The sequence below is a fragment of the Calliphora vicina genome, chromosome 4, assembly GCF_958450345.1.
Source record: "Calliphora vicina chromosome 4, idCalVici1.1, whole genome shotgun sequence".
In the NCBI taxonomy this organism is placed as follows: domain Eukaryota; kingdom Metazoa; phylum Arthropoda; class Insecta; order Diptera; family Calliphoridae; genus Calliphora; species Calliphora vicina.
The window spans coordinates 34,916,899-34,936,600 of record NC_088783.1 but is presented as its reverse complement, the minus strand read 5'-3'; the positions used below and the strand labels follow the sequence as shown (position 1 = coordinate 34,936,600).

The following is a 19,702-nucleotide window of genomic DNA, read 5'->3' as shown; positions in this document are numbered from 1 at the left end:
GAAAAGTTTGTCTGTCTTAAATAACATTTTTAAACAAAATTGGTGTAGTACCAATGAACAAAAATTGTTACAAAAAAAAGTCAGAAAATAAAAATAAGAAAAAATACAAATAATAAAAGAAAATAGAAAAGTAAAGAAAAGAAAAACATTAAACAATGCTATTATCTGTTTATCAGACAATTCACATATTTTTGTAACCCTTTGACAAAACCAAAACTACTTGTATATACAATATTTTTAACCAAATGAGAATTATATCAACACACCATAAAAACAAACATGGAAACGAAATTACCCAATGTGACTAATATGCACATGACAACAACTAACACCCTTATTTACTTGCTTGTGTTGTTTTATCCCAAGTGTTTAAAATAAAAATCAAACAAAAACATTAATAGAATCTATAAAAATATTAATAGAAAATAAAATTAGTCGATTGTTTGAAAATATTTTAGCAATAATTCTTTCTGTGTGGGCGATCTTTATCCTCCGTGTGTGTCAAAATCACCACTTCTGAATCGCACAATTGTATTATGACATTGTAACTGCCGCATTTTTAAGTCATACAGCCAACAAAATTCTAAGACGATCTAGCTATATCCGTCCGTCTTTCCGTCTATTGAAGCCACGTTAGGGCCTACGAGGTAGGATTAAGGGAGATGAATTTTTTCTCAAATATTTTCTGTGGTGCACAAAAATAGGCTGATTTTTTTAAAAAATATTACTTTTCCAATTTCGAACAAAACTCGTTAAAAAAATTGTTTTTACTCCTTAATTTTTAAGGTAAACTTCGGCGACATCAAATTTTTTAATATATTCTATACAGAAAATATATAAATATTGGTTTGGAACCATACAAATAACAAAAAAAGAGTAAAAAATAAACGTTTTTTCGAAAAAAACTCGATTAAATAGCCGAAAAAAAAATAAAAAATGTCGAAAAAATTATATCCTTTTAATCGAAGATACATATATTAAAAAAATTTTAAATCGGCGAAGTTTTTTTTAATATCTACAAATCCAAATTAACATCACTTTTTTCCTAAAAATTTTTTTCACAAAAACTTATTTACAAAAAAAAATGTTCACCAAAAGTAGTTTTCAATATATATATAAAAAAATATAGGTATATAAGATTCCGCAGTACCGAATTTAGCACATGAATTTAACCTAGTTTAATAGAACCTGCTGCATTTTAGCCAAAGAATCCCAAACTCAAACTTGTTTAACTCTTTCCGGTTTAGTGGTCACTTTTCTAAACACCTTTTCTAGAGTCTATAAACAATTTTTAGTGACATCTATTGGCATTTTTTTCATGGTTTAAATTTTTTTGTAAACCTTTGCCATTAGGCTGCTCTGGTTAGATTAATATATTAATTTGAAAATATTGTAAACCGCAGTTTTACTAAGGGATATTACCGCATTCAGTTAAAAAAGTCCGAGTGTTTATTATTCATCAAATTAAGTGTTACTTTGTTATTTAGTGTTTGGTTGGCTTGTGCTAACACAGATATATTTTATACTATATTCTTTGATAAATAACATAGTAATAAGGTGGTTAGATTACTAACCACTGTGACTGAAATAGGTTTTATATAAAGTGTTTCTCTACATAATATTTTGTTATTTTGTAAGGATGCCGCGTGTACTCAATGAACATTAAATTGCAGATATTTTGTTCGGATTCGAATGTGTCTGCAGTCTTGAACCCGACGAAGAAGATTATTAGGAGCAAGTCGATCTGATGATGTAGCTCGGTGACACACTTCGGGGCTCCATTTAAAATATTATAAAATTTGTCTAATGCTTTTGTTAATGACTTATCTACCCAAACTGCGGAACCAAAATGGTGAAAAAAATTTCGCTTGGAAGAGCCGGTTGATTACACAAAATTTGGGGGTATACCAAATGAAACTAACCACCTTATTCCATAAAAACATTTTGCTGTATTTTTAGGTTTTCTTATTTTTCATAATATCCTTCGCTTTCATGAAGAAAGTTTTTTACATGAACTCATGGTATCTACTTGGGTAGATAATGACTTTATACATTCAATTTGTGTTAGAATTTTTATTATCAAAATATCGAATACATATTATAAGAAGTAATTTTACAGCCATCTATGTATCGCGATTCGTATATTTCGGGTAAAAACAGAAGTCTGAAGTCATCCAATTTTACAATAAAACTAAAGGAGGCGTTGATACGGGAAAAACATGAGTCTCAATATCCAAACAAAAGAGCAACAATACGTTGGCCTGTGGCGATTTCTTTCAATTAATTTTATTCTTCAGCAGCTTAAAGTATATGACAAAAACAACACACAAAGTACGGAAATATATTAATCTGGACATAGATTACTCTTGAACTCCTTGGGTACAAATCTTTGCATCGCACAAATAAATCTCGAGCAGAAAATACGATAGTGTTTTTTAACAAGACAGCAATTGAATATATTTAAGATAAGCTTTTGAATAATTTTTGATGATAGTATAAAGTAAAGCTAGTTAAGTAACAAAACCAATATAAATTATCATAAATTTGAATGTATCTACCACGGTATACATATATACACAAAAATATAAAATATAAAAAAACTTTTATAATCTTACTTTAATTTTTTTTATTTGCTTGTTTTCTAAAAAATCGGCAAATTTTGATAACTGAGCTGAAAGCAATTTCAAAGCTGATAAAAACTGTGTAAGTTATTAACTACTGAATATCCAAATATCTACCTCGGTAGATACTATGAAAGCGAAGGATATATGACCTCTAATTAAAGTAAAAATGCAATTGTTTTGGTTATAAACTTATACACAAAAAACTGTGGCTGAAAGACTTAAATTAGTTTATTCTAAATCGAAAGACTTAGGGCACATACATCAAAAGACTTAAGACACATACGTGTAATAGACATGTAGCATTAATTCTTAAAACTTAAGACGCATGCTTTATAAACATTTGTGTTTTAAAATAGAAAGATTTAAGACAGCTGCTTGAAGTTGATTGCCTTTTATATGAAAGATTAAAGACACAAACTGTTAATATAAAAGCCTTAAGATACAAACACGTCTTAGTTTTATTACAGACAAAAGTTTTAATAGATTATCAACACAAACATCATGTTCTAGCAAAAACTTTGTTACATTTGACACTTTAACAGTTTAAAAATTATATTATATGTTAAAATTTATACCCAGCCCAGTCATTTGACAGCTTGCAACATTTATGATGTTGAAAATATGCAAATTTGTTTTAAATAATTTGAATTTGCATAACTTCAGTAACATAACTTAGTTATGCTGATTATTGTAGGAGGTGAATTGCGTTATTTATGAACATGTTGTGCAGTTTCTGACCAGTTATTGATAAAATAAGTATACACTTCACTTCACATATCACTAAAGGCAACTTACATATGTTAAAAACAAGTAAGAAAATTTGGTCAGTCAAGCCCGAATATATACTACTCTACACTAAGTAAATGAGCAAAAATATTTTTTTTTTTAAATTTCAATAATTTATTTTCATGGAAGCAATGTCCAATTCTGGACCGATCGCCATCAAATTAGTTCGTGTGTTTTACGTCTATATGAAACTTATTCCTGTTGAATTCTATGTGAGTTTCAACATTTTTAAGAGAATTATATCAATTTTTTTTTAAAAACAAATTATGGAATCATTTAGTTTAATATTAAATACATAGCTAAACATATTTAGAAGGCTCGTCTTGACCATATTTTTGGGAATTAGTAATCAGTGAAATAACGCACAAATCAATTGTTTTTAACAAAAAGACTTAATAAGTATTGTCGGTTAGTTAAAACAAAAGCAACAACCAGATGTTTATTTAAGCAAATGTTAAACATTAAAACTATTATTTAAATTTAAATAATTTACATTCCACTATTATTCAAAATCATATTAAATAATAAAAGATAAGACCCATTATGCTTCACAAATAATCTCCTGTATTGTTTAATTTTCTCATGTTTAAAATTCCATACAATATATAATAAATTGGGAAGTTAATGCAAAACTTTAGATGAATAAAAATGTAAAAAGAAATAGTTTAAATAGTTTTTATTAAATATGTCAAGTGGAGGTCAAATATATTGTTATATTTATAATACAAAGAAAAAAGCTAATAACAAAAGCTAAAAATAGTTTTTGATTGAACTTTTGTGATAGTTTTTTTTGGCAAAGAAGTGAATGTTAATGTGTTAAACAAACCTCCCACAGAGGTTTTCAAAACTATTTCAACTTCAGCTATATAAAATAAAAAAAAACTCCATTAAAATTAAAATAATAAAAAACGAAAGTGTCTTGTACAAAAAAAAAGGAAAAAACAGGGTTAACAAAAAAAATCTAAATAACATTGTAAGACCCTGGCCTTTTTCGCACTTTGCTGGAAAAAAAAAACTATTAGAAACGAAACGCCTTTTAAATATTAAACAATAAAAATATTTAACTGTTTATGGGCAGAAAATAAAAGCAAATTAAAAAAACCTTAACCGGAATTATGGTTTGGTATTTGTATGTTTTACTGTACTACAAATAAAATATTTGTTTCTATTTAATATTTATTAATAGTTTTTTTTCTCATTAATTTTATTTGTCTGTTACCATTCTAACAATTTAATTAGCTGTTAAAATGCTTGTCAATGATTCATGATTAAATCAACTGAAACGTTACATTTTAATAAACCCAAAGAAAAATAAATAAAAGAAACTTTGGCTAACAAACAAAGTATTTACAAGAACAATATTATTTGTTTGAAATGAAAAGCCTAAACAAAATATTTATTTATTAAACACTAGTTACTATGAAAGGGCAGAGAATTGGTTCAAGGTTATTTTAAATTCAATAATTTTAGATAGTTTGCCGGTTTTTTTCATTCAAATTTATTGTTTAGCCATTAATATTTTGTGTGAACATAGAAAACGGTGCTTAGGGCCGGGCTTAAAATTAATCTTAAATAAAAACAAAGAAAAATCAACTAATTTACATGACAACAATCCCAAACAATATGTTTTGTTTTGTGTCAAACTTTATGTCATTTTATGTTTTTGAGCAGTCAATCATTTATTTTTATTACAATTAGTTTCTTAAGAAGCTGTTAACAATAACCAAAGTTAATCCGCCATACGTTTGATTTTTTATATTTGGTTTGCAGTAAAGATCTTGGCAAATGTAAATGTTTAAACGATTTTTAAACAAAACTATAATTGTTGGATTTTTTGTTTTATTTGTAAGTAATTTTTTATAAGAACATACATTGTTATTAGATTAGTTACGATTAATACTAACGGGTAATAATAGCCATGGGGTAACTCCCAAATCAAATTGTCTAAATAATACATCAGACATGGTGCCGAACTCAATTAGTAGAAACAAATATTTGAATCAAACCCATAATATTTATACAAAGTATGTACTTAAATTACCCATTACTATAGACAAAACAAAAAAGTATAATCGCTTTTTGTTAAATATTTTTTTTTGTTGACAACTTTTTGGTTTTTTTAAAATCAAAATTAAATTTTTTTAAACAAATTCGGGTCCTTTGAAATACAAAAATCTGGGTTTTTTGTTTAGGTGCTGACCAATCAGTCACCCATCCTAAACATCGACGATTACAGAAACCACAGCAACTATTACAAACCAGCAGATCCCTATAATAACGAGATTTAGCATGAAAAGGACAACGAGAATCGGAACGTGCACTCACTACTTGATCCTTCAAAATTCGCCCAAGTATGTAGAGAATTCATGTTACTCCTAGGATTATGCGAAGCACTTCTATACTCTGCAAAGCCAGAGAACCATCCAAAATCAAATGGTGTCGGCATACTATTGTCCAAAGAAGCCCGACATGCCATAATTAACTGGAATCCATATGGAGATAAAATAATGCGTGTTTCCGTATAAAGGCAAGAAACCTTACATGCGTGTTGTGCTATGCACCTACTGAAATATCTCATACTACTAAAAATTACAACTTTTAACAGTCATCTGAGCCAAGTTGTATCCAAAATTCCACCAGGCAATATAGTGCTACTAATGGGCGATGTAAATGCGCAACTGGGACCAGACAAAAAAGTCCCCGAGAGGATAATGGGTACACAGTCATCGGTAGAATGATGGAGAAAGTTCAGAGGTACTTTATTATCCCACAGAGCAGAGCACAAGGCTACTTGGATATCGCCAGATGGCACGACGAAGAACGCGATCGACCATATCGCCATCAGCTAAATTTGGCATAGAATCCTTCTCGATGTTCCAGCTAAAATTCGGGTGGACTGCTTTTCCCATCACCGCCTTTTAATAGCATCTATCCATCTTAAGGTCATTTAAGGGACCAAATACCCGAAATATCATCGAAGAAATACGATGTAAGCAACCTGCTAATCCCTGCTAGGAGGCACAACTACATCACAGAGCTTAAAGAAGCGTCGAACGTGCCCTTACGGGTAATGAATGGACAAGCATCCAAACACATTTTGAGGATGCTGCCATAAATCATATTGGTTACAGATCACCACGGAAAAAGCAATGGATATGTGATGACACTTGGCATCTGATATAATCAAGAAGAGATACTAAATCCAAATTTAAGGTCAGAACTCGATTGGAGAAAGTTGCGCTGAGGAAAGAATACTGCCGACAAGACAAACAAGTAAAGCGAAGCTGCCTAAAAAGCTGCGGAGGAGCACAGTCCAAGATATTTTTATGCTTTCACAAAAAAGCAACCACAAAGCCTTTAAATAGCAGATAGGGAGTGTTAACAAAATCCCGGTCGGAACAACTTGAAATATGGAGACAATACTATTCTAGCTTGCTGTCCAACTCACCCTTTGATACTGAAAGTATTCCCAAAAAACGAAACTATGGAATTTCAAAGGAATTTCGGCATAAGTGAACTGGGTTCCGTCCGCAGATGCCTTGCACTGGAACAGTCCAACGAATGGCAGTCACCTTTGTATAAGGTCTTAAGGAGGACGTGAAACTTATAAGTCTTATCCAATCGCTCTATATGAATATCTGTTGTATAATATGGTTAATTTACGATTCACATGATTGTATCAACCATATATAAAGTTACAGTAAACAAGTTTTAACAATATTATAGTCACAGAAACTGTTTACATGATTGTGGTAACCATAATATGGTTAATTTACGATTCATATGATTATATGTATATGGTTATAGTAAACAAGTATATTTTTGTGACAACCATATTTATGATGAATAATAATTTTATCATAATATGTTGTTCTCAGATTATGATATCCATAAGCCGTGCAACATAATATGGTAAGTCCTTCATCATACAAATGGTTGTCACAAAAATATACTTGTTTACTATAACCATATACATATAATCATATGAATCGTAAATTAACCATATTATGGTTACCACAATCATGTAAATAGTTACTGTCACTATAATATTGTTAAAAAAAACTTCTAACAATATTGAAATGGTTACAGTAAATATATACAACTATATTTTTTCTCTGAGTGTAGCCACAGAGATATGGTATCAAAACTCAAGGCTCTAGAGATCGAAGCGGCAAAGGCTGGTCTAAAGATAAACACTGCCAAGAGCTAAATCATGCAATGGAACATCATTTATATCAACAGGTTCAAAATAAGCAATGTCGTGCTGGATGATGTAACATCTTTCTGTTAACTTGGTAGCATAATTACAAACTTTGGCTGCTCTAGTAATGGTGTGGCATGTAAAGTCCGATATGGAAATCAACAGTCATCCGTGTCAACACCAAGATAAAGTTGTGTCAAATCCGTGTTCCTATATGCCAGCGAGACGTGGAACGAGTTGCCACTTGCATTAATTCTGTTCAGGTATTTGTCAACCGATGAATGCGAAGTATTCTTCGGATATTCTGGCCTTCAACAATATCAAACCCAAATTTATGGAACAGAACAAATCAGCTGCCAATCCAGATTTGAATACTCATTGGATTGACCTTACTTTGCGCAGGCCCACAGGAGACATAAACAAAGAACTGAATGTAGTCATTTAATAGTGACTCTTTGTTCCTTATTGAAATCAAAGGTAACTTAAGTAATTGATGTTCTCACACAAATTTTTCCAAAACGATTTTGGTATCCACATAATATTCAACAGAAATAAGTTTCATATATAGAGAAATCGCGCGACCTAATTCGGGGGGATCAGACCATAATTGGTCATAGCTTCCATATAAAGCCCACTTCCGAAAGTCAGAGAAAAATGATTTTGATACTTTTGGTACTTTCTTACTAGTTTTAAAGATATTTAAATGTGAAACCCAATTGCTGTAAATAAATTATAAGTTTTGAAATTTTGTCAAGTTTTCCTACTAATTAATTTTTGTTAGCAAATTACTACAAATACCCCGTTTTACTTACGCTCCTTCAAAACTAAATACATACTTTATTTAAATGTTTTAAAATATTAGTAATTATAAATCAAAATCATTGCTCGTTAGATTTTTAGACTTTTTTTTCAGATTTTTTCCCATAGCTCTGGTTTTTATTAATTGTTTTACATAATATTATAATTAAGCTTTAAGATAAAAAACCACAAACTAGAAACAAATTATACTATTAAATCATATGGCTGTTGTTTAAATATTGCTTTTATTTAAACTATTTTGTTATTTTTTTTGTTTAGTTTAGTTAAAAACCATTCACAAGAAACACGTACATTCTGACATGTAAGACGAATTTGTAGCTCGTGGTCTGCCACATTTGTTACATATTATTTTGCGCTGTCATAGTGGCAGTTGTAGTATTTTCGGCAGGTTGTAAATATTGTACATATTTAGTTGGGTTTTGCCAATTCAGCTGTAGAATAGTTAAATTTTTTATTTTATTTTATTTTAAATATCGGTTGCTGCTACTTATATGTATGTAGCGATACATGTTGTGGCACCCAGCCATAGTAATTGCCATTAGTGGCTTGGTATTATTTGTTTGTATCTGTTGTTGACTTCCATAATAAACGTGCCACATTTGATTTTAAGTGATTTTGATTGTTTTTTTTTTTTTGTTTGGTTTTTCTTTCGTGCGACTGCAACCAAATTGTTTAATGTCATTTAATAGATTTCAACTTAGTAAATCTTGTTACAATTAACAAATTATGCCTCTTTTAGATATGTTTTAAGTCTGTTTAGTGTTGTGTATTTTTCACATGTTTTTATTTCTTCAAGTTTCAAGATTGATTAGGTGTTTTCTGATTGATTTGTTAATGTTCTTGTCTGTTTGATTTCTTATTCAGAGCTTTTTATTTTAATTATATATGAGGCACATGCCACTTAGCAGGTGATTTTGTTGCAGCCCACTTTAGTTTTGTATTATATTTATTTAGATTTTATGATTTTGTTATGACATACTTTGCATACTTGACATATTTTGTGTGGACGTAAGTATTATGGCGAAATATATTTCCAAACTTTATTTCAAAAGTTTTCAGTTTTCCTGTCATAATTCATATTTCATAATGATTAGATATTGTATAATATATATTTTCTACCATTCAAGCATTTTCCAGTTAATTGACATTACTTCATTATAATGATTTTTTGTGCGAGTGTTTCTTTTTTTTCGTTAGTGTATAATTATGATGCTGTTTTTTTCTTCGATTTTCTTCTATAATTTGCAGGTGTCTTGTTGTGTGTAAGAAAACGTTTTATTCATTTAGCTATTTAGCTTATCTCAACTTTTGTTAAGTGGTTTATGCCTATGTTGCTTTATGTAAGCGGAAGGATATTTCTTTCTTTTGTTAAGCCTATAAATGGCAGTTGGATTATAAGTATAATAGTAGGACTGGTTTTTGTGTTAACAACACATTTAAACCAGATTGTTGAAAGCTAATTTATAGAAATTACTTTAATTAGTTTGTTACATTTTTCTGGCCATAAATGTTTGCTTTTGTAAGATTTGACAATTATATAATTTAACTGTGGGGAGTTTCGCTACCCCAAATCATAGTAAAATAAAATAACAATTATGTTGTAAATTTCAAATATCTTGATATTATACTCGTACACATTGCTTTGCATAATACCTCTATAATTTAGCAATTAACATTATGTATGAAGGCTCTCACAAAAATAGTTCTTCAAAAATTCGATTGTAAGTATTATATTGCCCAACTACTTACAATAATAACAAAGTAATTCCCAAAGTTTAAACGCCCTCACAATAATAGTTCTCTGGATATTCGAAAATAACTATTTACTTTGAATTGTAGGATCCACGCACACGGCTCTGATCCCACTCATTTCCATCCCAACAAAGTATTGAGAATCACACTATTTTAGTTAATCAGATATTTTATAATAACTATTTACTTTATATGGAATGGGTCACGACCACTGTCCGTTGCCCCCTCAAAATCGGTTACCATACAATGTTATAGTTTTGCAGATAAACGATACTAAATTTGTAGATTTATAATCACACTGGCAGAAAATAATTTACAGGTTCTTAATTACAGCTTTTCAAATTTTAGAATTTTCGATTTTTAGTTGGCAACAAATTAAACCAACTCTGACTAAAATAGTTTCCAAAATATTCGGTAATGAATATAAGCTTTGTATGGGAGGTACGTAGCGCCTTGTTCGTTTATATCCCAACTACGTGCAATAGTAACAAAATAACTAAGTCAAAGTTTTGAAAATCTCACTATAATAGTTGTTAATATATTTCAGTATGTGATGGAACGCGCCATTGCTCCGATGGCCATTATTTTTAGCGCAACAGCAGACATTGGTATCAAAGAAATTTTCACAAAGTATTAAGACTCTCGAAATTACAGTTCATAAGATATTTTAAAATCACTAATTACTTTGTATGGATGGTGCCACGCCAACTATTCTGAGCCCACCCATTTCTATTTGATTTAAATATAACTCTATGCCGAATCTTATAAACACTTCACCAAATTATACTTTAAAAAAATTTTAAATATTTTTATGCCCAGTTTTTGACTTGTTATTTAAATACGTATTTAGTTAATTTTAACTTAAAATTAAGTTGTATTTAAATACAGTTTGAGTTTTTCAGTGCTACATAATTTGTCTTATTTAAATAAGATAAAAGTATGGTAGCACTACTAAATATCAAAAATTTATCGATAGTTTTGCTTAAAACAGCTGTTCAACCAAAACAAAAATTGATACATTTTGCCCAATAAGAAATAAAAGTTTATTAAACAATAAAATTATTGGTAGGAAAATGCACAAAAGAAGCTCCAATTGCCCCGCATCGGAATTGTAGTTTTTGCAAGACGCTGTTGTTTGTTTTTTTTTTTACTACAATAGAGTGAAAAAAACCAAACAACAAAAGTCAGCTGTCAAAAACATATGGTAGTTTATGAAACTTAAATAGAATTTAAATGACCAACGTCGGCCATTTAAGTATCATTTAAAAAAGCACTGAGAAACTCATTTTCGCATTTAAATAGAACTTAAATATAATTCATATTTAAATACGAAGTCAAAAACTGGCTCTTAGGTAAACAAATTTAAAAAAAAATCTTTACACATTTTTCTTTTAATTTATTAGCGAAGAGAATGTTATGGCAAACATTTTTTCTCCAAAAAATTTTTTTTAAAAAAAAATAGGGTACTGATTTTGACTTATTGTAGGTCCAACTTACTTTGGCCTTATATTGCAAAGTTTTTTGATATATCTATTATTAGATATCCATATTGTATATATTAATGACTTAGTAATCCAGATATAGATTAAAAATAGGTAAAAAAATCGAGATTGCCCTGGTTTTTCCTTATATCATATTCATTTTCTCAATTTTAAATAGTAACCGAGCCGGGAGAATTCCCGATTAATTAATGTATGAATCAGGTATGTAAGTTATCTTGGGGCTACGGAAAGTTGATTTCAACATACAGACGGACATGGCTATATCGACTGCGCTATCTATAATGATCCAGAATATATATCGAGGGCCTATATTCAAAACCCTCTATCTTTGATTTTCACGAAAATTACTTTTTGATGGTAAAATATTCAATAAATGATGTTTTTTTTTATGTTCTGAATTTTATAACAAATATGTTTTTTTTTGCTGTTTTATTTGCATTTTTGTTATTTCTCTATCTTACACAAATAATTTTTCTAAATGCAAAAAAAATAATTTTCAAATATTTTTTTGAAATATTTCTTCAAGCAAACTTCAAACAAATTTACAAAAGCAAAATAAAAACATTTTTTTTATAATTTGTTGTTTAATATTGTGTTATTAGACGCTATCTTAAGTAAATCAAGTTATCTTATAAATAAATCACGTTAAAAACTGGCATAAATGTAATCAAAACAATCAATTTTTATTAAAGTGCAAAACCCTCTATCTGATCATTTCATACATAAAGTCCACAATAATGCAAAATTTTAAAAACCAATATGTGAGATTAAGTAGGTGCTTTTAATAAATATTATAGAATACCGAATATTAATAACTCAGGTAACAAGCGAAAAAAAATTCGTTTTTTTTAAGATAGAGGATTTTGAATATAGACCCTTGATATACTTCGTGGAGTCGTAAATGAAAAATGTAGAAATTGCAAACGGAATGACCTATAATAATAAAGTGAGCTTGACAAAGTTATGAAATTATAATTCTCTAGTTATTCGAAAATAATAATCCAACACCGTCTGTTTTTAGAGCAACTATGTATAATGGTAACCTAATAAATCGTGCAAAGCTTTAAAGCTGTCACTATTACAGTTTGCAAGAAATTCGTTAATATCTTTTTACTTTTATGGGAGCTGCCAAAATAAAAAGTAGAATAAATTCCCTCGTCTACAGACATCAAACAAGAACAAGTCAGTAAATGGTAATTGATGTACAAATATTTGAAAATGTAAATATGTGTCAGTGGAGCAGGAACGAAAGTTACAGAATAAGTCTACAGAAATATGAAATTTAAACACAAATTTCAAAATTGTCCACCTCGAATCTAAAAATTACTTTTTTATATTATCATAATGTCTGTCTAAATCTCTGAATTACACTGAAATAGCTTAATATGAAAATGTGCTAATTAGCACATTTTCATAGTCTCTTTGTATAACTTTTTACAACAAATTTTTTTCTAAATTTATTAGTTTTAAATAATTTAGAAAACTGTTAATGCAGTTTTTATGCCCACCATCAGATATATATACCGTTCTTGTTATTCCGTTTGTAACATTTCGAAATATTGGTCGTAGAACAAAAAAGTATATACATCCTGGATCTTCATAAAATTCTAAGACGATATTACTATTTCCGTCCGTCCGTTGAAAATACGATAGGACCCAAACGAAAGGAGCTAGCTGCTTGACATTTTCTACAAATACTCCTACTGCTAAGTTTGTCTGGAATTGAAAATGGACAATATCGGATCATGATTTCACCAAGGTCTCATACAAATGTCCCCCCGAAATACTGTTTCAGCAGTCATTAATGTGGCGATGAAATTTGAATTGTAAATTATGAATTGTATCTTAACATTCGTAATTGTCTTATATGAACCTAAATCTTTCTAACAACTTTTGTGAGGATTGATCCATAATTGACCTCCCCCATATTAGAAAAATATTTTATTGTCATAAAATAAGTTATATAATCATTCTATCAAATTGTAAACAGTTCGGACCATAACTAATTCAAGTCCCCATAGAAGGCCAAAATAGGTATTGATGGTGGGTATACAAGATTCTACTACAATATATTTTTAAGGCCACTACAAAACTCTACATCTAATTTATTTTTAAGCAATTTTATTAAAGGCAGATTGTTTTTTCTATAGAAAATAAGTCCAATAGTTTTGCATTGTAAGAAATATATTTTTAATTGGATTTTATTTGTGACTTCGGTCGGGTTCAGTGGAGAATTGAAAGGATAGACCAGAGATTAGATGACTTATCAAAGCGGTAAGGGTATCTTTATTAATTCTCTATAATCCTTAAATATTTCCATTATGTACTGTCTATTGGTGTAGGGTATATGGTCTAATCTGACCGACTGTCCATAAATTCTTACTTGTTTAACAATAATTCAGTAGTAAAAGCATTTAAATGTTTGACAAATTTTCGATTGTTTACTTGGCATCACATAGATTTGCATAACCAAACATTTGTGGGCCGTCATTTTTGTACGTGCTTAGTCAGTTGTAGTCAACTGCCCAACTGTTTACATTATTTGACGATGCTACTACTAGTCAATTCTACTTTCATTTTCTTCATATATTTTTATTTATACTTTACTTATGTATTTTGCCAATTTTTTCTACATAAAAAAAAACACTTGCATTATGCAAAATTTTGTGTAGTTGTCAAAGGTTGAATGACACAGCTGACTAAAAAATGGACAGGAATCAATAGTAAACATTTAAAAAATGAATTATAAGCTATCGTTAATATAAATCCATAAAAGCTATTAGTAGCCCAACTGCTATTGTTAAATTTACTATCATTAATTTGACTTTTCATTTATTTTTGGCTTCTTCAATTAAAATTTTTACTTTCTATTGTAGTGCTATTTATACAATACATATCGTAAAATTATTACCTAAAATATTTAAATACAAGATTATTCATCCTGATTTCTCAAGTTAATCTTTAGTTAAAGAAGAAAATGCAAAATTTAAACAAAGCTTTATATTTGGTTGCAAATAAGTTTTTCATTTTGAACTCCATGCTTTTTTATTTATTTTCGACTGTCCATATTAATTTGGAAATGTTTTTTTTTATTATCCAACTACAAGCGGACAGTTAAGTGGTTAGCAATTTGTTTTATGCCAGTATTTTACCATAAATACTAAACATTTTTTTGCAGTTACAATTTGTTACGTTTGTAAAAGTTAGACAAATGAAGCTTGTAAAATGTTAGTATTTAAATAATATAATATGAAGACCAGCAAATGTACTAAGTATGTAAATATGTACTTATATTTTCATAGGAAACATTTCCGATATCCTCAGATAATATCCTAAGATAAGAATAAACTGTCTTGACAATGCCAATTTCTTTTGTTTTCAAGTTTTTGAGGACGGAAGTGTTTTTACGTAGCTTTTTAAGTTTGTTTCTAGCAGTTGTTAAACGAAAACTGTTAAATATATTTATTAAATACCTGTACCCACCATCAAAAAAGATGGGGGTATATTGATTTTGTCACTCCGTTATTAATAAATTAAAATATTGGTCGTAGAACCAAAAAGTACATATATGCATTATAGGTCCTCAAAGGATTCTAAGCCGATCTAGATATATCCGTCCGTCTGTCTATCTGTTAAAAACACGATAGGACCCAAACGATAGGGCCCAAAACACTGGTACTGGTTTTAATTGAAAGAACAAAACCCTTTATAAGATAATATAAGGGGTTTTTCCTTAGGTACGACGCATTGTATTTTTGATATTTCTCAAATAGGAGTGAACTTGGCTTCGCAATTCTCTAATAGTTTGGTCAGTATATGCCATTTAATCATGGACACATACACGTTTCAAGAACGTTTGCAAAATATTAAATTGTTTAATCAATGTTCTATCGTAACAATGTTTCATACGCTTACGCAATTTTTCGGTCGATGAAACAGTCCAATCAGATGGACTATTGAATGTTTGCAGAAAAATTCGAAACTACCTATGCATTGCATAGCTTAAAGCGATAGCGAGCCTCAACTTTATCAGAAAAGTTGGTGCGGTTTTCATGCCGAGTCCAACATACGTCAACGGTTGTCGAAGGATATTTGGGATCAGCTCGTTGCTATTATCTTGGGCAAAATGTGGTTCCATACGTGCCATACAGCGTAAGACACAATAGAATTATTGAAGATCAAGTTCGGCTCGCGAACTTGATCTTTAAAGAAGTTATCACCACGTTCGTGTGATTTAACTTCTTTAAACTTTTTTCTTCGGGGTTATATTAAATCACTGGTCTATGGCATCGCTGTTAAGGTACATGCCTCCATAGTAAGTACTTTCATTTTCAATAAAAATAATTTCAATAAAATGCGTCGTTATTAATGAAAACCCCTTTATTTTATGTTTTGTAGCAGCACTATTGTACACATACAGAAAACAGATTCGTAGTGGCAACCGAATTTGTTGGCAATCGAATGATTCGTTTGCACACATAGAATTTTTCAGTTCCAGCAACAGAAAATCAGTTAATAAGGACGCATTTCGAATGAAGAAACTTAAGTTTTGTTATCCCTTTTAAAATTTTGTAGCCACAACTGTAAAATTCGGTCAACAAGGCTGAATCAGACGATATTTTAATGACTACAGCAGTATTTGGATTAAATTTCAAAACAAAATTATCTATATCTATATCAACTGAATTGTTTATTTCAGAAACCAGCCAAGCAACAAAAAAATAAAAAAATATTTATTATACTGTTAATGTTTTGTAAAGGTAATTGCTTCGTTTAATGCCAAAAAAAATAAAATACTGACCCTATTATTGTGAAGCAAAGCCGAGAAATCAGCTCTTAGTGTAGAAAGAAGTCAAGTGACAGTGCTTGAGTAGTTTTAGCCTATGTAATACTAGAACGAGTGTAAGATGACAAATAGTTATTTCAGAAAAAATATGAATATAATTATGAAAATTAATTTTATTAGTCATTTTTTTTTTTTGAAGATCCTAATAAAATTAGAATATTTCGTATGAAATTTACAATATGTGATTGTGATCAAAATCAGAAGCCCAAGGTCAAGTTGCGTGTTATGTCAATAACTTTAAAAAATATAGAGAGAGAAAAGTTGTACATAATATAACTATTATTTTAAAAATTTAATACATTTCTATTCGTTATTTAATGACTAACCAAATTTGGTTTGTAAGCCAATACAGTCGAAGCTTGGTATAACGAATACCGAAAATTGAATAGAGTAAATAAGACTGAAATTGTCTCTATCTTCTATTTTCTGTCTAATTATTTAAATTTATTTTGCTAAAAATTATATTGTTTATTTCGTCTGATCATATATATTTGTATACCCTTCACCTTCGTGAGAAGGGTATATATAAGTTTGTCATTCCGTTTGTAATTTCTACATTTTTTCATTTCCAGCCCTATAAAGTATATATATTCTGGATCCTTATCGATAGCGGAGTCGATTAAGCCATGTCCGTCTGTCTGTCTGTTGAATTTTCTGAAGACCCCATATATCTTCGGGAACCAAATCTTCAATAATTCTGTCAGACATGCATTCGAGAAGTTTGCTATTCAAAATCGGTTCACAAATAGCTGAGATATGGGGAAAAACCTGAACAACCTCGATTTTTGACCTATTTCTGGATTACTAAGTCATTAATATAGACAATATGGGTATCTAATGATAGTAGACCTTTGCAATGACTGTATATAAAAGCATAGTAAGTTGGACCAACAATGGGTTAAAATCGGGAAAATATTTTTTAACCCCATTTTTTTCACCAAAAGTCAAAAAAAAAAATTTTAAATTTAAAAAAAATCTAAAATTTTTTTTCAAAAAAATAAAAAAACTGCAAAAAAAAAATTTTGTATACCTAAAAATATTTAAAATTTTTATTTTGAAGTATAATTTGGTGAAGGGCACAGCCGAATATAGCTCTCTTACTTGTTTCTTATTAAAATATATTTTTTAATTGGAAAATTTACAACTCCGTTATGTGAATAAAAACAAGCATAAGATATTATATAGCCTTCACCAAATTATACTTTAAAATTTATTTATGTAAACAAAATTAAAAAAAAAAAAATTTTAATTTTTTTTAATTTATTATCGGAACATTTTTTTAGTTATTGTTTTTAATTTTTTTTTTCTTTAATTTAAAAAAAATTGTTTTTGGTGAAAAAAAATTCTGTGTAAAAAATATTTTTCGCGATTTTAACCAATTGTCGATTGTCTCGATTACAAACGGAATGACAAACCTATACATACCCTCATGGTGAAGGGTATAATAAAATAAATTTAGATAGAAATAAATGTCCATATTTAGTAGGTAAATTTAGTTTACCCCAATTTAATTCTACTTATTTAAGAACTACACCATTTCCTATTTATAGACAATTTTTTGACTCGTTATAAAAACTATATAAATTAAAAAAAAAATATGTAAACATTAAAGCCTTATTCATAAACAATTTTTAAATTTATTTTATAAACCTTTGAAAAACTTGAAAATTGTTTATGAATTTGGGGGTAAGAAAACACACAGCCTAACTACAAAAGCCTTAAAGTCGATTTTAAGTCCATAAAGTTAACTATTATTTTAATACTTTAACTGTTATTTTAAATTTCAAATATAATTTAAAATATTGTTTTGAAATTGTGTTTTTTTAATTTTTTAAAATTTCTTTTTTTTTATTTACATTCATTGAAAAATATTTTCAATTATTTGAATTTATATGTTGGAAAAGGTTTTGAAGCTTTTTTAAAATAAAAACAAATGTTCTATTATAAAATAAAGTCGACTTTAGCAAAAATTAACTTTAAAATTTCTTTAGTTTAGTTTTATACATAGGGTGACAGATTTTAAATAGAAAATAAAAATAGATTTTGAAAAACTTTTAAATTGTAGTTGACTTTTTTCAAATATTTGTTTCTTATAAAATACATACTGGTACGAATTTAAATTTTGTTTAAACAAATTACTATTTTTTATTTTCAATACAATTTTCTAATTTAATTTTTTTTACCAATAATTTGAATTTTAAGATTTTGATTTGTATTTTCTCAATATTAATTTGATTTACCCAATATCAATTTGTATTTTCTCAATTTCAACTTGAATTGGTGTAATAATTTTTAAATTTTTACTTTGATATTTAATTTTTTATTTCCTTTTCTTATTAAACCAATATTATTATATAAATTTTCACTGCCAAATTTTCTTACCATCTCTCCATCTGGGAACAGTCACAAACAAACGATTGCCCCAATGCTCCACACCAACGGGTAAACCATTTTGAGGTATATAATCACCACTGGCAATGGCCTGTTGTTTCAATTGTTCATTGGGGAAAGCAAAATCCAATTGATTCCAACTGTAACGTTCTTGCAGCTTATAAGCTGCCTGAGCGAAATTCACGCAAAACACAAACGCCAAAAGGCTAACAAAACAACACTTCATTTTGTAACAAAAGTTATGAATGTTATTTAAAAAAAAATATATTTTTTTCTTTGAATATTCCAAAACCTTTTACGGGGGAAATATCCTTTTTTCTCTTCGTTTTTGGTTTGTTTTATTTTATTTTTATATCACAGTTTTTTTTTTAAATTATTTTCAATGGTTTTTTAAAGTCCTTTTATTTCTCTGCAGGATTTTATATTTTAAACCGTTACAATTGTATTTTTCTTTTTCTATATATTTTTTGATAGAGTTTTTCTAAGTTAGAAGACCGTAAACGGTATATTTTATGTACGCGACGTTAGACGCGCAACTGTTTCGTTTATTAAGCCTTCTCTGATTTATATAAACTTAAATTTTCTTAAGCTTTGCTGGTTTGTTTTTGTTGCTGGTATTAGTGGTAATATCACTAGCTGTCTTAGTTGTTGTTGTTGTTTGAAGTCACAGTCTTTATTTGAATTGATCGTCAAGTTATATTTTCGTAGGTATAAAACAGTTTATTCGGTTCGTTGTGTGTTTAATGTGACTGACGCTAGTGTCTGCTGTTTTTGTACTTGT

At 28.9% G+C, this 19,702-nt stretch overlaps 1 protein-coding gene across 1 annotated transcript in view; it reads right to left on the bottom strand.

The window, feature by feature from the left end:
* Positions 1-19,148, bottom strand: part of y (L-dopachrome tautomerase yellow) — a 29,823-nt gene extending 10,675 nt beyond the window's left edge. Inside the window, exon 1 of the mRNA XM_065507390.1 lies at positions 18,913-19,148. Within this exon, the coding sequence (XP_065363462.1) occupies positions 18,913-19,147 (235 nt within the window). The 5' untranslated portion in view covers position 19,148. The remainder of the gene's footprint in view (positions 1-18,912) is intronic.
* Between the last annotated feature and the right edge of the window lie 554 nt (positions 19,149-19,702).